Raw genomic sequence first — 25,453 nt, 5'->3', positions numbered from 1 at the left:
AACTGGATTGTGGTGTTGGCAGTTTCCCCTGACACCATTGTCCCAAAATACTAACCACACCATCCTCTTAAGAACTGAATATTATGGTTTTAGATAGATAAACTAAAACTACTACTAAGCTGTAAGCATTGTAGATGTTTTTTTTTTGTTTGTTTGTGTGTTTTTAGCTTAGAAACCCATTGCAAAATTGCAGCTTCATAGATGTCACACCCCTAAAGGTAATGCTATCACAGGCACAGCCATGTAGACAGCCCAATGCAGAAAGTCCAATTCATTATGTTATGCACCTTAATGAAGAGATAATCACAACCTTATTAACTAGCTCTAAGAATGTTTGATCGTATTTTTAGCTGTGTGACCTACTTCTCTTACCTGTTCCCTGTGCTGCTCCTGTGCCCATCTTCTCCTCTCTTCTGGGGTGTGCAAGTGCCCTTTTGAGCTCCTCTGTGGCTGTGAGTTGTGACCGGCAGTGGGGATGTTAAGGGTTTTGGGCCTTCCATCATGGCGGTGTGGTGGGGGGTATGGTGCTGGTTCAGCTTTGGGCTCAGCTTCAGCCTGGTAATGCCCAGGCATGGGTATCAGCTCCTCTGGGCTCTGATCAGTGCCACTGCTTAGGCTGCCCATGCTCATGCTCATCTTAATCTCAGCCACAATTTGATCAATGTCTTCCTCCGTTTCTTCACCTGTTTCACCCTCTATGACCTTGTGGCCTGTATACATGGAGTTCCCATTGTCCTCTGGGGCGTAGTAGTCCCCTGTGTAGGCCTCTCTGTCTTGTTCCTCCTCTGGTTCCTCCTCTTCATTAGCACAGTAGTCCTCACTCTCCTCATCATCATCCTCTTGTTCCTGGGTTTGAGGAAGAGCTTGGTCCTGGTGATGGTACTTATGGTGCAGATGGTGATCAAGGACTGGTTCAGGTCTCCCGTCATATATCTGCTGGTCAGAGTCCTGCTCCAGAACTTCACAGCGCACCTCACCCTCACCCTCCACCCACTCCTCCACTGCTTCTTGACACTCATCTGTGTCTGGGGGTGGCTCAGCACGCCCATATCTGCCCTCATTACAGTCCATTCCCTCCATGTAACTGTCATCCTCCGGACAATAACGGATATAGTATGTCACTCCCTCATCTTCTTCAGGCAACCCTTCATCATAATCTTCTTCATCCTCTGATGTATTGTTGACATAGTCTGAGCTTGAATCCCCATCAAGACTATCTGGATGGCCATGATAATTAGAGTTGGTGTGTTCTGGCGTGGCAGGATGGCTGCTAGGCAGGTCCACCTCTTCCTGCTCACAATAAGGGGGTACAGGGGTTTCAGTGTCTTGTCTCTCTTCACACTCTTTGCTAGGATATGGGGCAGGGCATGGGCATGGTGCTGGAGCATGAAGCTCTGCTGAGGCCATGCTGCTGCTGGGCCCAGGCCTCTTCCTCTGAGCCATAGAGAGAGATACTCACTGACCTTCCATCTCTTGTATCCTGAGACACAAAGGGAAGACATTGTCATGAGTGGGATTTTCTACACACATTTGTAAGTTAAAATCCTAGGACAAGCAAACAAACAGTAATGGTTCCTTAATTCTGAACTGACCCAGGAGTGTTATATGACTTTGATGTACTGTATACTAAAACACTTACCCTAATATTCAGCTAAATATGATATAAATAATACAACCCCAAATGCCTAGACGACTAAAGACAATAACAACTGAGACCAAATTATGCCTATAGACTCTAGCTCTGTCGAATCCCATTGATCCTCTCAGCCAAGCAGCAATGCCTCACTCATACCCGGCAGGATGCTGGATCACTATAACCGCTCATTGCCTGATCAATTACTATTATTGAACGAACAGATCTTCATTTCGGAGGTTCACGTGTTGCCCAAGATGTCCACAGTACTGGGCTTATTAATACACCATCAGAATGAAAAAGAGCCTGCATTTATTTTTCTATTTAATTAGGCTTAAACCGCCGAAAATAATCTAATATAAGCAAGACAATGGCATCGATATATACAATCAAAGCAGTCAAAGTATTTGCTGGTATGTGGATGGAATTATCAGTGTTGGTGGTTAATTCATTAAAGCATAGTGAGGCGAGGAATAACAGGACCAGAGAGGAAAGGGTGTGGTAGTGATTGTAGGAAATGAAGGTGCAAGTTCTTACTGTGGACTTGTTGTGCTGTGTATGGTGATAAACTAAGCCTAATTAAAAAAAAACAACCTAAGTACCAGTGGACGAAGATAAATTATGTTAGGAATTCTTGATACACACTGTATAATCAAATCCAAATGGATGAGAAAAGAGAATGAGAACATGTTCTACATTCTGAGTCACACCCTAATAAACACACACACATGCACATACGCTAATACGGACACTCACACACACACACACACACACACACACACACACACACACACACACACACACACACACACACACACACTGTGCCATCTCCACCAACAGCCTCTCAGAGGGGCTTTTGTTACTGATTAACACCCGCCCCTCACACACACACACACACACACACACACACACACACACACACACACACACACACAAACACACACACTGCCATTATTATGCCTTCCATCACCAAACATTACAGATGATAATCAACCATATGCCTACACAAAAAAGCATGAACACGAGTAGGACAGAGACCCCTCCACACACACAAGGCATCAGACTTACGTACCACATTACACCAACACTTCACAGATTCTTTACACTTTGACCAAGCTCACTCATATTACTCGTATCACCTTTCACAGCATGTCACCACTCTTAGATCACATTCTGTACAAACCTCAATAAAAGAGCTCTCCGGGGAAATCACACCTCTCAAGCTGCTGTTTCAATCACCGTGCAGCTCCAACCCAATCCCATGGCACCTACAAATCATGCAGGCTTCTCTGTCCTACCTGTTTCTCCTGGATACTGGTATTACATTGACGTGCAAAGAACTAATCAGCAGTGTAGAGATGATTGACTGTTTTGCCTTGAACACTCCTCCCCATTTTCCTGATGATCCACATCCCTCCTACTCTAAAAGTCCTGTCCAATCCTGGCTCTGTATGGGATAACTAAAAGCTGAACACCAACCCAGGGACCCATGACCCTTTGCCTCTTAGTTCACCCCTGAATGCATTAACCATGCCAATTCAGTAGCTGTGTCTAGTGACTCAATCACATTATAAAACATATTTTTGTCCATTAACACCACAATGGAACAGAGAAGAAAGCGAGGAATGAAATGATACATGCATAATTATTTTCAGAAAAAATGTATAGCCTCTGTAAGTGGATTGAATCATGCATACTGTATATATATCTCTATGCAATGTGAATACATGTTGCTTGTTCCATATATAGTCCCAATAGTCCAATCTATTCCTTGAACCCAAAAGGCACATTGACAATTTGCAAATTGATGTCGAATGCATCCTTATGGCTTTTACTGAATTGAAATACATTACCATATCAATTGTCTCCCAGGGCACATGCATGAAAAATCAATTCCGCCTGCTCTGTAAAACCAGGGTCGCATCCTGACGTCAGTACAGAATCAAACACAAAAGGAAGCGGAGGAGACCGAAATTAATAGTGTATAAAATTTTGACTCCTGTAAATTCCAAACAATTTCTACAACACGTCTGAGAGAAATGACACTGGCACGTGACTGTACGGTAATCTCTCTCGACAGAAAGCATATATATATATATATATACACAGAGAGAGAGAGAATACGGCTGTAATGTTTTTTTATTTTGAGTTCAAACTTTGAATCAGTTTCTTTCTGTATGTAAATGTATTGATTGTACAGAGCTCTAATTATATTATTCATGGTACTACAATGACTAATTGTATTTAAAAAGGTTCTCAAATTAAGTGGCCCCTGTGAAAAACATCTCGTTAGAGTAAAATGTTTCAGATGTACTAATTAAGCGCGTAACCGCCCTACGTTTCCCACATTTGGACTAATGATGACGTTGTACGTGTAGTTTTTTTTTTTGGCTTTTCATTATATAAAAACACATGTTTTCAAGGTGAGTCCGTTTGTGCAAAAGAGCCTGGAGAACCTGTTTGCGCCTCGTCGTACAACTGGGATTTCATTTTTTACTTATAATATAAACATTATATTTATATTTTAGTTTTATTTCAATTCCTGCCATGCCTGCCTGCTCCTCTCTTTCTGTTGGTCTCTACAGCTAATGAGAGACCATCAAAAACTGAGTAGAGTATCAACTATCCCCTTATTGTTATTGTACATGTGCAGGGATACAAAGTTGTTTAATTGCTGCCATGTTAAGAGCACTGTTTTAATCATAGTATTTATGATAATGCTATCATAAAAATGTAAGTAACGACATACTGTGAATAACGTGGGTGACTTTGGAGATGATCTGAAGACTATGAGCTATTTATAAAAAAAAATACAAAAAATAAAAACTTCTTTTCACTGTAATGTGTGAATGTGGGAGGTGCAGGACAGGATGTTAGTAGAATGTAGTCTGTAAAAAACGCAGGAAATAAATCGGAGCAAGAATCTAAACGCCAAAGACAGAGAAAGTCACTGCTTAGGAAATCACATCTAATGAAAAGTGCCACCAACCTGCCGTCTTAAAGGTGGGGTCTCCGTTGTTTGAAAGCCAATGTTGACATTTGAAATCACCAAAACAAACATGCCCCTAACCCAAATGGATCCCACCCCTGTTTTGATAGCTCCGCCCCACACATACACCAGACAAGTATTATGGCGGAACCTGTTGGGGCAGCTGACCGAGGGTATATTTTTATCAATAAATGAACGCAATGAGTAATACTATGGTAATACAAATATGTTTTGTAGTACTTTGTGTGGTACCGTGAAAGGTTTAGCTCCGTTTCACGCAGAATGAGGCAGTCAACACTTCTAGAACCCGAGGCAGAGCTAATGTTAGAGGCAGAGGCCGTACGTTGCTGCCGATAACATGGAGACGGAAGAATGGAGCGTGTGCGAATGTTTCAGGCACAAAGACTTGCAGTAACACAAGTAAGTGTATTGATTGATTTAATATTCTGAACTTTAATTGATAGAAAGCCGTATTCTGTTAGTCCTACTTCTTGCCTTATCGTAAGCCTTTCTTCGCTTTCTTTCTTTGTTTTTATCCTCCATGTCAATGTTAAAACCGCTTTCTGCTAATGTCACACATGCGCACTGAACACTTTCTCCGCCCATACTGACAAGACACGCCCATTTCTGCTCATTGGCTACACCTTAGTTTTGTTTTTGTTTTGTTTGGCGGCCACCGTTTTCTGAATCGTTTCTCAAACAACGAAGACCCCACCTTTAAAATCCAAAAACATTTACCTTTACAGTAGGTAGCAGTCACAGCTATTTTGCCCTGAAATGATCCAGAACAGCTCATTAACACAACCGATTATCCAGACACCTCAGTAAGAACAGGACAGTTTCATTGATTCACTAAATGAATGGAAGGGATTTAAAGGCAAGGAAGAAAGGCTGGATGAAGAAGAGAAAAAGGTCAGATGGTGTTCTGATTGCCTCTGGTAAGAGTTTTCCCAGCGGTCCTTCATCTCTATCACTGTAAGGAAAGCTAACACCATCCACCTTGCTGCTATGTTGGGTCTTTTGAGTAAGCTTGGAGTAGGCGCTCTTTCATTTCGTGCTTTCTCTGATCAAATCAGATCGAAAAGCTTTGAAACTTTTCATCTGGTTCAGAGCAATTACTCGTTATTCCTAATGAAAAAAAAGATGGCTGAAAATACATAGGAGATATTTTGAAGATTAAAAGCAGTCCACATAAAAAATGACTTACTGTACAGTACAGTCGGAGCAAATTATAGTAAGGTTTTGTTCTAAGAATGAAAAAGTGTCACAGAGGAGCCAGGGAACTAGAAACTAAAAGGTCTTTAATTAACTTTACCTGACTCTCATAGTTAGGCTGTTTATCTCTTCCTCAGATTTTACTAGTGCAATACGATGCAATAATATTACACATCAGCTCATATTAACAAAAGTGGTAGCTCTGGCACAAAGAAACCAAGTGTCCTTCACTGGGTCTAGCAGATGCAGGAGCTATGATTCCTTTATTAGGACTTACACATACAGAGGCAGTGCCTCATTCACTGGAACTGACAGAAAATAGGCAGATCCTCCTTCACTAAGACTGTAAGAAACAGAAACCTCTTTCACTGGGTGTAACAAAGAGGACACACCTTCATCACTGGTGTAACAAAGAGGACACACCTCCTTCACTAGTGTAACAAAGAGGACACACCTCCTTCACTGGGTCACTGGGTGTAACAAAGTCAACACACCTCTTTAACTGGTGTAACAAAGAGGACACACCTCCTTCACTGAGTCATTGGGTGTAACAAAGAGGACACACCTCCTTCACTGGGTCACTGGTGTAACAAAGAGGACACACCTCATCGACTGGGTCACTTGGTGTAACAAAGAGGACACACCTCCTTAACTTAGTGGGCAAAGACAACACACCTCCTTTACTGGGTGTAACAAAGAGGACACACCTCCTTCACTGGGTGGAACAAAGACAACACACTTCCTTCACTGGTGTAACAAAGACAACAAACCCTCTTCTCTGGTACAACAAAGAGGACACACCTCCTTCACTGGTGTAACAAAGAGGACACACCTCCTTCACTGGGTGTAACAAAGAGGACACACCTCCTTCACTGGGTGGAACAAAGACAACACACTTCCTTCACTGGTGTAACAAAGACAACAAACCCTCTTCTCTGGTACAACAAAGAGGACACACCTCCTTCACTGGTGTAACAAAGAGGACACACCTCCTTCACTGGGTGTAACAAAGAGGACACACCTCCTTCACTGGGTGTAACAAAGAGGACACACCTCCTTCACTGGGTGTAACAAAGAGGACACACCTCCTTCACTGGCTCACTGGGTGTAACAAAGAGGACACAGCTCCTTCACTGGGTGTAACAAAGAGGACACACCTCCTTCACTGGGTGTAACAAAGAGGACACACCTCCTTCACTGGCTCACTGGGTGTAACAATACAACACACCTCCTTCACTGGGTGTAACAAAGACAACACACCTCCTACACTGGGTGGAACAAAGACAACACACCTCCTTCACTCGGTGTAACAAAGACAACACACCTCCTACACTGGGTGGAACAAAGACAACACACCTCCTACACTGGGTGGAACAAAGACAACACACCTCCTTCACTCGGTGTAACAAAGACAACACACCTCCTACACTGGGTGGAACAAAGACAACACACCTCCTTCACTGGGTGGAACAAAGATGACACACCTCCTTGGCTGAGTGGAACAAAGAGGACACACCTCCTTGGCTGGGTAGGTGGAACAAAGACGACACACCTCCTTCACTGGGTGTAACAAAGAGGACACACCTCCTTCACTAGCTGTAACAAAGAGGACACACCTCCTTCACTAGGTGTAACAAAGAGGACACACCTCCTTCACTAGGTGTAACAAAGAGGACACACCTCCTTCACTAGGTGTAACAAAGACGACACACCTCCTTCACTAGGTGTAACAAAGAGGACACACTTCCTTGGCTAAGACTATTGGACTGACAGATTTAAAAAAGCCGCACTCTCTGAAAATCATCTATTACTAAATAATGACGTGTTTATAATGTTTAAGGAAAAAACCAATGAGAAACTATTTTCTTTGATTTCTTGCTCCTTTTCACCTGACATCACTCCATGTTAATTTCTAGAAGAGGATTTAAAAACCCTGAACCTCAAGAAGAGAAAGTTTTGCAGCTTATTCCCAGACACACATGTTAATTCATTAGTATAGTGGAAAAGGAGAGCCCAGTGTATTAAAGCTCTGCACTGTGATGCATGATTTCAATTTAACAGCCACAGAAACCATAAAAATTTCTAGAGGATTTACAGCCTCTCTGTTCTCATGCTGAAATGATGAATGAAAATGTGGCACTGTAGAGAGGTAGAGAGAACATTGCAGCAATCAGTAGCTACTCCTCAAGCCTCTGGAAAAGAGTAAAGAGCTAAAGTACAACTAGGACTTAAGGTACCACCAAGGTACACTTTTCCTACAATGAATGGAAGATTTCTCCACTGTGCCATACGGATGTTCAATGTCCTGTTCCTGACTCGTATGAGTTCCAGTCACTCATATTTATTCAGAAGGAAAATTCTCCACAAGGGGACACTATTTCTCAGATATGTATCATTGTTGAAAAGAACCTAGACCAGCTATGCTGTACGGGTTAGAGACTGTAGCAGTGAGAAGCATGACATGAGGCAGAGATGGAGATAGCAGAGATGAGGATGTTGAGGTTCTCTTTAAGAGTGACGAGGATGGACAGGATTAGGAACGAGTACAAACAGAGTGGGACAGCTCAGGTTGGCTGTTTTGGGGACAAGGTCAGAGAGACTAGATTGAGATGGTTTGGACATCTACAGAGAAGGGAGATGGTTATATTGGTAGAAGGATGTTGGAGATGGAGCTGCCAGGTAAGAGGTCAAGAGGAAGGCCGAAGAGGAGATATACGGATGTGTTAAATGAGGACATGAAGGTGACTGGTGCGAGAGTAGAGAATGTCGAGGACAGACTTAGGTGGAAACAGATGATTCACTACATGTGGCTATCCCTAACAGGGGAAAAGCCAAAAGTGGAAGAAGAAGAATCATTGTTGCATAGAAAGAAACAGGTAAAAACACAGCAAGCTATGTGGACTACATGTTTGCTTGGTCATGTATATTAAGTAATGTGTAATATAAGCTACAAATAAGCTGCAAATAGTTAAGTCGGTGAACATCTGTTCCATATAAAGACAGTGTTCGCCAGCCAGATTAAGGTTATTTGAGTACTAACTGTGCATAATGCATTCAGATATGAAGCTTAAAATGAATGGGTATATGATGTATACTGTTCATCCTCCGTATCCTAGTCTGGGTCACACTGGTTTAAATGAGTTATTTCTTCATATTCTGAAAAACAGAACCAACTGTTTGTCAGCAAATAATAGAGGATGGTGCAAACAAAAAAAAAGGATGAGTGGTTAAACCTTTTGCAGAAGTGTGTGGGATTGGTCAGGATAGATCTTTCTAGCTTATTTACATGTTTGGCACTTGTCCAGATTTGTCCTTAACCAAAACAACTTACATTTTGATTGCAATTTATATGATTGAGGGTTATGGGCCTTACAAATTGGCCCAGTGTTGGCAGCTTAGGGGACCTGGGATTAAAACTCACAACCTTCTGGTTTGTAGTTTCACACTTCAACCATTTAACCTTTTGATGGTTTTTTAGATAATTTATTTACATTATATGCGGTGTGTCCGTTTTCATTCCAACCAAGCAGAAGCCACACCTGAGTCTAATGAAAGCTACGATCGACTGATTAAACAGGTGGTATTAGCTGTGACTCCTGTGTGTATGGAATGAACACATGTACTTACACCCACACCATAAGACAGGACCCCGCTGCTTTACACACAATGTAGTAACCAGACTCTCAGGCAGCGAAGCAGGTTTATGGCTTTGTATGTGCATTTAACTAAGGATTTTTCTGCCAAGTCTATAAAAGAAGCTTAAAGCTGAACCCTAAGCTGAGTGGCAGCACAATTCTGTAGAGTTTGTACACGCTGATGCTGAAGGCCAAGCTCACTCGCTTATGAAACAAGAGAAATGTGAGCCAGAAGACAAATTACACTCCAAAAACTAATTAAAAAACAAACCTTCCACAAGCAGCAACCTTCGCTGACTCTACTGTACTGTATGTCTCTTGTAGCTTACGTACAAGCCACTATTGAAGACGGAAAAATAAGTGCAGCTTACTGTAAGTGTTCACACTATGCAAATTTTATTCCACATTAAGGATGTTGTACAAGTGCATTTAGGAGTGCTCACAAAACTGTGCAAACTTGTACAAACGGTAATATAGCTCAGGAGTATAATCTTTACTGGTTATTTATAGCTAATGTTTTGTTACTGCCGGATCAGCCCGGTCGTTAAAATAAACTTCTGGAATATTCAATAATCCTCACTTTAATTTTAATGTTTAGATGATTATGTTATTGCCTGATCATGAAACGGACCCCAGGGAAAGCTGCCTATCAGCAATTCTGCAAAAAGTCTGTGTGAACATGAAGATGTGCAGATGGTTTGGATATCCGCCAGACTCGGATTGGAACGCTGTGGCTCTCAGACCAGTTCCCAGTTTCTCCAAAACATCAGAGCAAAATGACATCTGCGAGATAATGATGAGAAAATGTAATGTAATCATCGCTGCACAACCTTCATACAATTGTTACAACTGCTTGTTGTGCTTTTATAAGTAGCCACCGCAACAACACACACTATCAGGTAGGAACGTTTTCCTTGTAACTGATGAATATGTTACTAATAAAGACTTGAGCTCTCCATTATATCTGCACTATGGATAATATTTGCACTAATTGTTGACAGGCGTCGTCATTACTGCTGCCTCAACTGAAAAAAAGATGACTCTCCTTGTCAGCACTTGTCCTTGGTGTTGTGAACAACACCATTGAATTTCACAGACTAAGAGGTTTAGGAAACCACAGAGGGATGCAGTGACACTGCAGCACATGAGAATCTGACCTGTATAAGCACACAGTCAGGGTATGTGTGGTTCACTGAGGCAAATACACTATCTGTGGTTCACTGAGTCAAACACACACACACACACACACACACACACACACACACACACACACACACACACACACACACACACACACACACACACATATATATATACATTTAAGACATTCAACATCAGGCACTAAATCGATTAATATGCTAGTAAATTTTATTTAATCTGGCCACAATCTTGCCATCACAAGGAGAAAAAAAGGGTAGTTGTCTGGGCCATGTAAGGTGAAAAGCTCTGAAGGGTTTATTAGTCCATTGTCCATTGCAATTCTGCAGTACAAGCTTCCACACTGACTTAAATATTCAGGGCCATGTTGGCGACACTCCTGAGCCGTTCCAGTCAAACAACACTGATATTCTACAAATAGGTTGACCAAAAAAAAAAAAAAAAAAAGATTTTAAACCCAAACTGTTGACATCTGTTAACAAATTGAAGACAACAATTTGGTCTTCAGCTCCAAAAGTATCAAATAAAACCACATGTGCTCTTGTTGCTCCAGCTAAGGCACTTGTGCGTTTTTCCATAACAAGCCGAACAAAGGCTAGACCGTGCAATCTGCTGTTTCTATAGCAATGGTGATTGTAGGACCAAAAAGTAGGCTAAATCCCAAATGGCTTCCTACTCCCTACATAGTGCTTTCTGCACACTATCCAGCACACTATGTGGCCTGGTGAAGCTATTTCAGATTTACCCTGCAGCTCTGCTTGCTAGCTAACTCACTTGAAGGTTAGCTAATCTGTATTGTCTGATATTTGTGTGACGTGAGAGGTATAAAAGAGAAAGGAAATCTTCAAAGGCTCTGATGCCACTGGATTTGCTAATATGTGGTCAACATCTTATATGAAACATGAATAACTGTATATCGAAAGGCCTTCTGATTATTTTAGTATTTGACTTGATTTTGATAAACCTTCTCATTATAAAGACAATTATTAGTATTTGTATTGATAATTGTATTAGCTTTGTCAATAAGAGGAAAAATTTCTGCAAATTTAATACATAATTTAATAATATCGCTGGATGTGTTAATTAGCACATTTACTTTTTGCCTCCAAAGTGACTTTGAGGTTTAATAAATTGCATTGTGACTGCAGAATGAACCAATTTGCATTAACATTACTAAATGTTGCACCATTAGATATAAATGTTCCAAAATGCTCACTGTTTAAACAGAAATGCAGAATAGTTAATAATGAGGCCACGTTCACACTGCAAGTCTTAATGCTCACTTCAGATATTTTGCTCAGATCCGATTTTTTTGTTTGGCTTTTCACATTACCTTTTAAAATGTGACCTATATCAGATACCAGTGTGAACTGTTTGCTGTTTCGAACGTTGCGCTAAAAAGTTGGCGAGGTTATGGAGGAAGTATTGTATCATCTGGTGCAAGCAAACATATCATGTAATGCTATAATGTGATGTATTCAATGCAAACATTATGAGCTGGTTCACGTAACCACTTTATATAACACTCTTGTGTTATATAAACGTGACTGGTAACGTGTGTGTGTAAAAGTTCCATCAAATCCGCCTTGGCTGTTCACACTGCGGCCACATTGGAAAAATCAGATCTGGGCCAGATGTGAGTGTTCACACTACTCCTGAAGAAGTCTGACCTGGTCACTTGACCCCAAAAAAATTTGGGCCACTTTTACCTGCAGTGTGAACGGGGCCTAACAGTTTTTTTAATAGTTAAAAAATGTTGTTTTTTTGTTGTTGATGTTATTAAGTTTATAAATGCTTTACTTACTCAAGTCCTTAGTCAATCAAGGGTGTTGTTGAAATGCTGAAAGGCTCTGATTTCTGTGCTTTTATTTGTTTGTTTGTTTGTTTGTTTGTTTGTTTGTTTGTTAAAAAAAACCCTTCTTAGTGTTCAATGTTTTCCTTATATTGCCAGTTAAAACACTTAAATTGTTGAGTTTTTCCAAGCTGACAAAATGTCTCTTCCAGCAGTTCATGAAAGTTGCTTCATGCATAAAACAGAATGTCTGTAGCCATGAGCTCCGGTCGCACCGGTTTGTTCCACGTTTTCAGATACAAATTATCGTCTACTCAGATTCCAGGTTCAGAATCAACTCCCACAAGCTTTATCAATCACAATCATGCTTATCTTTCTCAGAGGATAAATACATCATGAATCATCTTCCATCAGTTAGAGAGTTGGGGATTCCAACTACACTAATGAGAAATATCAGCCTGTGCTCCTGAACACTAAGCCCACATCATCTCTGTGTATAGATTGAGGAGCTTGAGCAGGAACATGTCAGTGCCAGGCTGTTGGGTAAATATAGTCAGATGATGCATTTGCAAAAATAATGTTATGACCTTCATAAAAAATTAATGCTTGTTTACCTGAATTATTCTGAATTGGAGTGAAGAACAAACCAAGTCTAAATAAAAAAAAAAACATGGCATCTAGGAAACATCTAGGCAGACACATTTACATTTACATTTACAGCATTCGGCAGACGCCCTTATCCAGAGCGACGTACATAAGTGCTTAAATCTCTAACATTGAATACATTAATGCTGGTTTACTAGGTTACATACTTAAGATACCATGAGATTAAAACATTTGTTCAAAGTTACAATGAAAGTGAGTTAAGCAGATAGTATACAAAAGACAGGAACCTACTTTACCAGAAGACAATATAATCAAACCATCTTTCATCTGACACCATCTAATGTAAATGCTAACTTATTTAGTAAGGGTTCATAAAAAAAATTATAATAAATAAATACATTAAAAAAAATTATATATAGCATAAATCTGCAAAGTTTAAAGCAAGTAATAAAACTTAATTGATAAAACTATAAATTTTGCAAACATGCAAGGAACTGAATATTCATTTGATTTAATAAAACAGTAGAATTTTACAAGCATGCCATATTGTTCCATTTACAAGCATGCCATATTGTTCCATTTATCATCATGTAGGTCAGGTTGCCTTGCTTGCATCATTTACAACTCAAAGTTATCACAAAAAGATAAATACTATATATTCTATTATCCGGTTGACTTTTTAATTACCCCATTTTTCATTAACTTCTTTGTACTATACTAAATCTTTAACAGAACCTCGGTGATCTTTTGTACAAAAGCTGACTGCGTATTGCTCTTTTTTTTAAAATCCATATGCATTTCAATCGAATCATCTCCCTTAATATTGTCCCAAGCGTTGTTACAGGGTAGTGGTATCTCAGTGGTTACAGTGTTGGACTAAAGATCAGAAGGTCGTAAGTTTGTATCCCAGTGCCTCCGTTCTGCCACTCTGGGACAAGGCCCTCAACCCTCAGCTGTATAAACGAGATAAATGTAAGTTGCTCTGGATAAGGGTGAATAAATGTATTAAAGACACCACTGACATGTGGTGATATTAATGAATCCAAGGTTAACTCCGTCTTTCTTTCTAGACAGACGATGCGGGTGCCGCAATTAAAAAGCAGCTAACTGGCGAGATGTGTCTCTAAGCGTCTCCTGACCTACACAATGAATCCTGAGGTGGTCCGAGAGCTGAATCTGGTGGCATCAGCAATAGTGAGCCAGTGCAATACAGCTCCTCTTAATGGAGCTGCTTTATCATGCATGCCTGAGTCATTAAAAATCAAATTAAAGTCATGAAATGCAGTCAGCTGGAAAAAATTCTACTTCTACTAGACAAATACATGAAGTACTTCAGGAGAGTGTGTTCATTTCTCCACTCACATCCACACTGCTAATGTAAGCATAGGATATGAAAATTAAAGTCTAAATATGATCTGAATGCAATGATGTCATTTCCAATTTCTTCTGGACCTCTTAGAGTACCAAGCAGAGATTAAATACAAGGGAAGGTTTGATGAAAAAGAAAATGAATAAAATGCAGGTAATTAATCACTTCTTACCAATGTAGAAAATGTGGCCATTTGGTCTTCTTTATAGGATTGTTAATAGTAGGGTTATGATGATAGTAGGGTCTTATTTATTGCACCACCGACTATATACTGTTCTGTGATTGCTTTTCTACACTAATCAGAACTGCACAACAGGTTTTATGTTTAAATGTACATCACAGTCGCTTCTGACACAAATTTGGAATTAAAATCTGAAAAAGCAATCCCCTGCAGGTTGTTTTTTTTATTAAAGGGAACAAGAGCTGTAAGAGCAAAGCAATGGTGGTTTAGAAATGAAAAGCAGTACCATTTGTGTATTGTATTTTTCTCCTGTAATGATTTTCACTCTGTCATGGAATCTTGTCCATGCTCCGCTTTTCTTTCTCCTCCTGTAATGACTTGAGTGAGTTCACCAAATTTTCTGAGATTTATAACACGCTCTCAATCTCTCTCTCGGTCTTTATTTCGCCTGATCCATTACTCGTCCTCGGTGGGCAACTTCACAATACGTGACATTTTCAACAGACCCGACTGTCGCTCATAGCCGTTCATCTGCCACATAAAAGACCTTAAGGAATTTACATCTACTGACTCACACTTTAGTATTTGGTTCCTTAAATAACAAATCACGTCTTCTGAAAAAGAAAAAAAAAAAAAAAACGCTGAGCGTCTTTTTGGTGGAATTGTGCAGCAATGAGATTTGAGCTTCAAACTCATCTAATTTCTCTCCCTCGGTGTGAAAAGAGGGACCTTGTCTCATTGAGATTCTGCAGCCGCTTTCATGTCTGACTCCCACACACTGCAGGGAGCAGAAGCACTCTCAGTTGGCTCTCGTCGGTCTGTAGTGTTTGTTCCTAAAGCGACCGCACGCTGCTGCGGCCTCTCTGAAAGGCTCGAGTCCGGCCCCCGCTGCTCTTTGTGCTCAAGCTAACTATGCTAAATTTTTGCATTTAACAGCTTCACATATAAATAAGAAATAAGGTTTCATTAATTTCACCTTGTCGTGTCACAAGTAAATGCGTAGATGAGTAAAGAAATGTCTTCATACTCCAGGCCTCCAGGTGCCGGTAAAAGTGTGAAATAAAGTCTAATAGGAAAATATGTTGCTGTATTTTGGTTATAATTAAGTGCCCAAGGCTAACGTGCTAATGAAGGGGCCTAAACAACTCGCTGCTTACAGTATGTCAAGCTTTCAGTGAGAGATGTCTCTCTGCCGCTCACTCTCTTTCTGTCTAATCTTATAGTCTGCTTCCTGATTAGCTTAGGGAGTGAGAACAAGACAGAGAGAGAGAGAGAGAGAGAGACAGAGAGAAAGTTACGCATACATGAGGGGTGAGATTAGAATATAGGGTAAAGATCGAGTGAGACCGATATACATGTGGAGGGAGAATAGTGAGATATTAAGAGAGAGGCGGTGAGAGAGGAAGACTTCAACCCCGAAAGATCTTTACTTGGTCGTTTACCTCATATACAGAGAAAGAATAAGAGAGAGTGACAGATAAAGAGAGAGAAAGAGATAAAAAAAAGTGAAATTTGACAAAAAAATAATTAAATTGAGAAACAGGATCGAGATTGAAAAGAGAATGAGAGTGGGACAGAGAGCAGAAAGAGGATGTATTAGAGAAACGGAGTGAGCCTGAGAGAATGCAAGAGACATTTGGATAAGAAAGACAGCATTATTGAGACAGGAAGACAGAAGACATAAAGCAAAGAAAAGTGAGAAACATAGAAGAATTACTAATCTATTATCCTATAACACACTGAACTGTTCAGGATTTAGTCAACTTATTTTTTCTGTATTTTTCTGTCACTGTTATTGTCTGCTGTGAAAACGACACTGTCCAACATGCTGATAACACGTACTACAGTCTATTCTGTGACCACTTAGTGTCCCGATGCCCTACAATCAATCTTACAAGCACCCTAGAGCAGAGTCGGTAACACACACACACACACACACACACACACACACACACACACACACACACACGCAAGGTGGGACTTCTGGTGTTGAATCATCTGGAAATCCTCTTCACACGTGGGTCATTAGATCTTCATTATTAAGCAGTTATTAGGATGATTACAGTCCCAGCTGCACTCATGTGAATCAGAAGATGCAGTTGAACCGGCACTTTGAAGTTACAGGAACATGCTCACACATACAAATTAGAAATCAGAGCTGTTTCGATTACACATAAGGTCTCACGGAGCAAAGCGATACTCAGACAAACTGTGAATATTTGAACAACAACAAATCGAAAGGAAGCTGCTAAATAACACGCCAGGTTATGAGGTTACGGTAACAAAATACATTTGATACGCTTTAATTATATATTTAAACTTACTAAAGTATTACTGTGTCCTGAAGTATTACTCAATACTCAGATCCTCTTAGTTCATGTCTTGGTCAGGTGCATGATTTATATGTCATGGAAACGTAAAGGTTTTTCACTAGCAATATTTGGATAGGATTAGTTTTTACACGAGGAAGCGAGGTAATATAATTATTAGTGGAGTAACTTTGGGATCTAGTCTTTTTATGTACTGTTTGAAAAGATTACCGTATTTTCCGCACCATAAGGCGCACCGGATTATAATGCGCAGTCTCAATTACGGGGTCTATTTCTGTACTTAACCCATACATCTATATTATATATTATAAGACAACTCTGGTAATAAGAATAGTGAAATTTCACTGCTTTTGGTTGCCGTCTTTGCGTCTTTCCGCCGATTAACGTTATAGATAAACACCTCCAGCTCTGACTGCGCGTGCACGCTGCGCGTACCTGTGCTTTTCCTTTCAAATAAAGCAGACAGCTGAAGACACAGTTTTGAAAGACTACAACGCACGCGTGTAAAAGCAAAGTAAAAAAAAAATCGCTCTTGGATCAAACTGATAAATAATTTTCTTTCCCATCGATGACATGTCCTGCATTTTAACGTAATTTTTATTGTTTATTTATGAAAGTAAAAATTATCCTTATAGTTTTAGGAGATTACAGACAGGGGGCTGAAGCCACCCTAAAAAAGGGCTTTAATCCATCTTCTCCCACAAATCCAACAAAGTCCTCACCTACCGGAGGCGTGGCAGAGCTAAGCATACAGTACGTACTGAACGTATTACGTAATGGTCTCTGATTGGTTTATCTTCTATATAAATGAATCTCCTAGCAAACTAAAATGGAACCAAAAAGAGAATAAAAAATCACATTTATAGCCTACATACATGATATGGTTATATCTTATGGTCAAGCTTATATATCAAGAGCTTCTAATAAAAGTCAAGTCAAACAACTGGATCAAGATGTGTTGTGTATTTTCTAGCATGTCGACCATCCGTTGTTCACGAAGACGCTCCTGACTCCCTCGTAGCAACAGATCACAATAAAATCATATCCGCACCAAGATGTACTTTATCCTGTAATTTTGCCAATAAAATTTTTTCCCACATCTCACTGACATATGATTGTTTTCCTCTCACTGCGGCAGGTTGAGACGCTTACTATCTTCAGTCAACACTTTCCCAGCCGCAGGTACTGTACGTGCTCGAACAAATATGGTCTCACTCCTGGGAGGAAGTGTCTTTGTCTCTAATAAGAAAGATAAGATAAGATCAACTTTATTGATCCCACAGTGAGCAAATTCACTTATAAAAATACTCGTAGTGTTGCAGGAAGCGACGCAGACCGCCGCAGGTTAAAGTAAATATATTGCTCTGACTACAATTTTGTATATTTGAGTGCCTAGTTTTTACAAACCGATCAAGATCAACAAACAAACATAAAAAACTAAAGTCAATACTAAACTTTAAATAGTTTAGCAATACTGGAAAAAGGGTGTCTAGCTAATTTCCTGACAACGTGAATGCAACATTAATGTTTTTTTTAACCGGCTTCGAATGCGACCAAGCTACCAATCGCCCGCTTAACGACAGAATAACGGTTGCTATGGAAATGTACATCGTGTCTTCACTGAAAGCCGTCAGAAAGAGAAAAAAAAAGTGATCCTGAAAGTCATTAATCCCACATGTGTTTTGATTTGGTTGTTTTTGTGACATCTACAGCAGGTGTAGAGCTTCAATATCGCTGGGAATAAATTCATGGCACAATAAAGCGATCGTATCACTGTGTGTGATGCAAGCAGCTGAAACTCGCTCATATTGTGATAATTAGAAATTTTATCAAAGACGATCCATTTTGTTATACAATCAGCTAGGAGAAAGTAATGCGTTTAAAAAGTATTTAGATCAGTTTCTGTTTCAAAGAAGAAGAAAAAAATAGAATGAAAGCATGCAGAGAAATAGACAAGGATAAGAAAAAGAAACAGCACACCGTCGGATTGTGTCTTAACTGTGACTTTTATTTCTTAGCCGGATCTTTTATTCCTCGTCCTCCCTAGTGTTAAGTTACATCCATCTCTGTTAGGTGAGATCATTTTATTCTCCCGTCTATCAGAAAAATGCTAATTATGGATTCTAGTCCGTAACATTCAGAGCTGCTTTTATATCTATATGTGTGGTGTTGTGTCTGGTCCAGAAAATTCACTCACTCTCACTCATTTTCTACCGCTTATCCGAACTACTAAACCTCGAGTCACGGGGAGCCTGTGCCTATCTCAGGCGTCATCGGGCATCGAGGCAGGATACACCCTGGACGGAGTGCCAACCCATCACAGGGCACACACACTCTCATTCACTCACGCAATCACACACTACGGACAATTTTCCAGAGATGCCAATCAACCTACCATGTATGTCTTTGAACCGGGGGAGGAAACCGGAGTACCCGGAGGAAACCCCCGAGGCACAGGGAGAACATGCAAACTCCACACACACAAGGCAGAGGTGGGAATCAAACCCCCAACCCTGGAGGTGTGAGGCGAACGTGCTAACCACTAAGCCACCGTGCCCCCTCCATAAAATTCATTATAGTGAAAATGCATGCTATTATATCCTCACACACACACACACACAAAGAGAGAGAGAGAGAGAGAGAGAGAGAGAGAGAGAGAGAGAGAGAGAGAGAGAGAGAGAGAGAGATTATTCCCTTTTTTTTTTCAATTTTCTTTACAATTCACTGTGTTATCAAGGACACAGCTTCTCTCCGACATTCGTTTTACTCACTACACTCAGGCATGCAGGTGAAAAAGCAGTAACCCAACAAACACAATCAACTCCAACACACACACACACACACACACACACACACACGAGCTCATGTCCACTAAGCGGTAGTGGCGAGACCACGACCAGAGAAAAGGCAGCAGCAAAGATAAGAGAAAGAAATTGGTCACTTGTAAAGACTGAGATAGCAAGAAAGTGAGAGAAGAGAGGTTGGGACTTGGGTAACGAGAGAGAGAGAGAGAGAGAGAGAGAGAGAGAGAGAGAGAGAGAGAGAGAGAGAGAGAGAGAGAGAGAGAGAAAGGAGGCAAGGTTAAAAACAAGACTGTTGTGGAATCACACAGACAAGCAGCCATAAGCAACCTGAAACACTACATTTACTCCAGTTTGTTAACAAAGAAAAGAAAAAGAACAAAAAAACATTTAGACAATTAGAACAGAGAAGATCATGGAGCCCAGAGCAGATATAACTGATGCAGCAAATTCTTCATCAACCCATATCCAGGTACTAATGCATAACTCATTACTATGCACGAGTAGTTTTACTATTAGATGAAAGAAGGTTGTGGACTGTGATTTTGGAGACAAACCCTTCTGTCCCTCGAGCCTGAAATCTTTTATTGTATGCATTTGTGTGTATATTTAAGGCAAGTCTCTTAAAACACACTATATAAAACAACGGTAGCAGCGAAAATGTGTACTACTGTTTAATGTTCACTTACAATATAATAAACAGTAAGTGCTTTAACCTGCTCACATACACACGAGCACATGTTTGTGTTACTTGATATAAATGAAATGCATAATGGATCGTTGATAATGCGGCTGTTAATATAAGCGTAATAGATACGTTAATAATAATGCAGCTAGTTAATGCTACGCCACAGCTAAATCTTTTTAGGCTTTTAAAATGTGTTTTTTTTTTTTGGTTGGTTTATTCATTTATTTATTTATTTTTATTAATAGTGCGCTTGTATTAGGACAAAACCTTTAAATAGATGGATTGTAAACCATTTGGTTTCGAACAAGATATTTAAGCATGTCCATATGCACACGTGTTCGTTTATACCTACAGGTATTTCAGATTAGCCCTTAGAGGAAACACACACTGCAGAGGAAGACATGTCCAACTCTGCAGACCTGAGAGGTGTGAGACAGCACCACTACCCGCTGATTCTTCAATTCCTGCGTACGCCACACATCTGAATCTGACTCAAAGACACGCAGGAGCCGAATGGATTGTCTTCGGATCGAATGACGTACAAACAAATTTCTCCCCCATCTTTTTTTTTTTTTTTTTTTTTGATGGATATCGTCTTAAAAAAAATAAAAAACTTTATTCAGTTGCCTCAATGCATTTTTATTATTGACAGAGGTCCTGAATATTTGTGATGCTTGTTATTCAGTGCTAAGTTAAACAATCTTGATGAGCATTTAAGTTATACAGAGCTTTACTTATCTATTTCCCCCGTATCCTCACTACACCCCATAACAACAAAACCAGTCACTGACCATTTAAATGCTTATAATCATCTGACTTCTAAGAGTCAACTCACAGTATACACTCGAAAAAAGTGTAGCGTGACAATGCATCTGCAATTATTACACCTACAATACACTTACTGCAACAGGAAGGTTAAAATCTGGTATAATACATGAGCTTGAAGGGCAACATAAATTATACTGTATATGGTACTGGGATTGTACAGAAGATGTTTTACTGCTGGTGATGTTACAACTATGTGGACACATTGGTCCTATATTTGTAGAATTGCATGCTTATGGACATAACGGCCCAGAGGACAAGGAACAGGGAGAGCCTATGAGTGTGTGTGTGTGTGTGTGTGTGTGAGTGTGTGTGTGTGAGAGAGAGAGAGAGAGAGAGAGAGAGAGAGAGAGAGAGAGAGAGAGAGAGAGAGAGAGAGAGAAAAAGAAAGAAAGAGGGACAGAGAGAGGGGGGGCCAGAGAGAGGGTGAGTGTGACAGAGAGAGAGTGTGAGAGGGGCAGGGAGAGAGAGAGAGAGAGAGAGAGAGAGAGAGAGAGAGAGAGAGAGAGAGAGAGAGAGAGAGAGAAAGAAAGAAAGAAAGAAAGAAAGAAAGAAAGAAAGAAAGAAAGAAAGAAAGAAAGAAAGAAAGAAAGAAAGAAAGAAAGAAAGAGGGACAGAGAGAGGGGCCAGAGAGAGCGAGGCCAGAGAGAGGGGGGCCAGAGAGAGGGAGAGTGTGACAGAGAGAGAGTGTGAGAGAGTGAGACAGAGAAAAAGAGAGAGAGACAGAGAGAAAGAGAGAGAGAGACAGAGAGAGCGTGAGACAGAGAGAGTAAGACAGAGAGAGAGAGAGAGAGACAGAGACAGAGAGACAGAGAGAGAGTGAGACAGAGAGATAGAGTGAGACAGAGAGAGAGTGAGAAAAGAGAGAGAAAGAGAGAGAGAGAGAGAGAGAGAGAGAGAGAGAGAGAGAGAGAGAGAGGGAGGGAGAGGGAGAGGGGATTGAGAGGGGATTGAGAGAGTCAAAGAAAGCAAGGCAGAAAAGAAAGAAAGACAGGAGAGGACCATAGTTTGACATAAGCAGTGATAGAGACAAAGAGGAAAATAAACAGATAAAGAGATAGAAACAGTGACAAAGAAATGAGAGAGACAATGTGAGACAGTGAAAGAAGGAGTGACACAAGTCAGGAGAGGGAGAAGGAGACATGTAGAAAGGGAAAGGAAAACTGAACGATAGGACAGAGAGACATACAGATAGGTAGGGAGACAGACAGACAGACAGAAAGAGGAAGATGGAGTGAGAGTGTAGTGACAGAAATAAACACAGACATACCAAAGCAGTGGGACAGCAGAGGGGGAGCAGAAGTGGAAGAGACGGAGACAGAGTAAGGGACATGCCCTGGAGGTCTCTGTAATATTGCAGAGCAATGATTACAGAAGCTATAAGCCACAGTTAGCCTAGCAGGGCTATTTGTCTATTTCTCTATATGACTGTCTCCACCTCCTCTGTCTAATCTTTCTTTCTGTCTTTGTGTCTTTTTCCACTTACACATCAGTTCAACATACGGTTTCTTTTTGCCTATTAAATCGAAATGTGTTCATAGACCCTTAGAGTGAGATTGTGTGCAGGACAAAACCCGAATATCCAGCTAGATAAATAGATCTAACCTGGAGAGGACGTGGAAGGTGTTTTAGAGCTGGAGGAAAGAGAGCAGCCTAGTAAAAGTGCGGCACACTGCTCAGGCATCGATCTACTGACAGCAATCTCTCTGGGGCTGGGGTATACATGAGTTTACACACACACACACTCACACACACTCACACACACTCACACACACTCACACACACTCACACACACTCACACACACTCACACACACACACACACCCTCACACACACTCACACACACTCACACACACACACACCCTCACACACACTCACACACACACACCCACTCACACACACTCACACACACACACCCTCACACTCCCTCACACTCCCTCACACTCCCTCACACTCACACACCCTCACACTCACACACCCTCACACTCACACACCCTCACACACACTCACACTCACACTCACACACACACATGCACACACATGCACACACTCACACACATACACACACTCACATACACACACACACACTCAAACACACATACACACACACACACACACACACACACACACATATACACACTCTCACTCACACACATATACACACTCTCTCACACACACACACACACACACACACACACACACACACACACACACACACACACACACACACACACACACACACACACACACACACACACACACACACACACACACACACACACACACTCTCACACACACACACACACACACACACACACACACACACACACACACACATGTTTAGGAATAGAGCTTGACTGCATGACTGCAGGATGATGAGCTTTACTCTGACTATAATACAGTGTGTATGTACATACAGTATGTGCTGCTCCAATACTTTCACATTGATGTCATTTTGTTACAACTATGGAGGTTATGATTATTTATAATTGGTCTAATTTGCGACCACATTTAAACATTCAACGTTTTGAGGGGTTACTTCCATATCTCTAGATAATCGTTCTTCCTCAATATTTAATCTACTTTCTGAAATGCACCAGTTCCCTTTCCAGCAACGACACCTCCACAACATGATACTGCCAACTTTATGCTCCAGATATAAAAGCCTCTAGACATACTGCTGATCATTATGGCCAAACAGTTACATTTCTTTTTCCATATGACCAGATTACATTCCTCCAAAAGGCTGGTGGTCAGTTTCAGTCTGTTTTTTTTTTTAATACCAGTTTTGGAGCAGTGGCTTTTTTCACTATAGACAGACTCTAAGCACACATTAGGTAACAGAGCGGTGCTGGGACAGCGGTCAGGACAGGACAAAGCAATGTAAACCAAAGGTACACGGAGGTAACTCAAAGCAGAACATAAAAGCAGCGCTTGTCAAACTCAGGACGTCGCTGTAACTGAGTTCGATTCCCACTTCCACCACTGCTGAGCCCATAAGCAAGGACCATATCCCTTAATTGCTCAGTTGTATAAAGTGAGATTAAGTGTTAGTCGCTCTGGATAACGGTGTCTGCTAAGTGCTGGAAAGGTAGCCTGCATGCAGCTGTGTGGCACTACGCCTGTGTATATGCGATATGTCACATGTCATTGGAACGCATTCGATCTGTGCCACTATAAGCTGTGAGAATGAGAACCTCCCTGGTAGGGTGTAAGAGGGCATAAAAAGGTAGAAACTCAGCCCTCTGTGATCCCAACATTGAAAGCTTTTCTACATATTGAAAGCTTACTGGTTTATTCTAACACATCACTCCCATTCTCATATCCCTACACTGGCTGCCGATTTCTCAGAGAATAGATTTTAAGGTATTACTCTTTGTCTATAAGTCTCTCCATAATACCGCTCCTCTCTACTTATCTGAACTTCTTCATCCCTACTTTCCAATTAGAAGTCTTCGTTCATCTGACCAGGCTATGTCGGTTGTCCCTCGTGTACGGCTCAGGCGTAGAGGAGAGCGTGCCTTTTCTGTGGCCGGTCCTAGATTATGGAACTCCCTGCCACTAGAGATTAGGATGGCACCCACCATTTCGAGTTTTAAGTCCATGCTAAAGACCCACTTATTTTCTCTAGCCTTTTCATGATTCCCCATGGTTCTATGTCTGTTTATATTTTATGGTTTAAATCTATATCACTTTCTTTTAAACTGGTTATTTTATTATTTTTTTAATAATTCTTATTTTAGTTTCTTGAACTATCTTATTGTGTATGTGTGTATTTTTAAGTGTATGTGCAATGTCAAACGCACTGTGAAGCACTTTGGTCAGCCGTGTGGCTGTTTGTAAATGTGCTATACAAATGAAGTTGAACTTGAACTTGAACTTCTGCCTTAGAGAAAATGACTGAAAAACAACCAGCAGGCAGAAAAGGCATCCAGACCCCGCTGTTTCTATCAGGCCTGACCAGAAAATTAGTCATTGTGACAATGACCTCTATAGCTATGTAAATTAGTTGGAGACTCTTTTGAGACTGAGGATTTGTGAAAAATACAGTAGGTGTGGACACAAAAATTGTTCAGCAGTTCATGAGGTCTGACAGCGTCGGTGCTTCCAGAATGAACACTGCATGATGAGTCAGTGCTATTTTAGGATGAATGTTTGGAATGAATGCTTTGAGGTAGAGTTGCGTGGAGTCGTTTATTACTCCCACTCTCTTCCGTTTTCACAAAAGTTTG

General features: G+C 40.7%; 1 protein-coding gene across 6 annotated transcripts in view; it reads right to left on the bottom strand.

The window, feature by feature from the left end:
* apba2b (amyloid beta (A4) precursor protein-binding, family A, member 2b) overlaps window positions 1-25,453 on the bottom strand; it is a 97,832-nt gene that overhangs the window by 32,360 nt on the left and 40,019 nt on the right. For 5 of the 6 annotated variants that reach the window (XM_047820797.1, XM_047820815.1, XM_047820822.1 and 2 more), the window contains one exon: window positions 373-1,480. In XM_047820797.1, coding sequence (XP_047676753.1) covers window positions 373-1,443 — 1,071 coding nt within the window. In that variant the 5' untranslated portion in view covers window positions 1,444-1,480. Of the gene's footprint in view, window positions 1-372; window positions 1,481-2,816; window positions 2,965-25,453 lie in introns of those variants that run through there. The other variant, XM_047820809.1, reaches the window with a different exon arrangement.

The sequence above is a fragment of the Tachysurus fulvidraco genome, chromosome 1 (genome assembly GCF_022655615.1).
Source record: "Tachysurus fulvidraco isolate hzauxx_2018 chromosome 1, HZAU_PFXX_2.0, whole genome shotgun sequence".
In the NCBI taxonomy this organism is placed as follows: domain Eukaryota; kingdom Metazoa; phylum Chordata; class Actinopteri; order Siluriformes; family Bagridae; genus Tachysurus; species Tachysurus fulvidraco.
The sequence above is the reverse complement of the archived record's forward strand: the minus strand, read 5'-3'. Positions and strand labels throughout refer to the sequence as shown.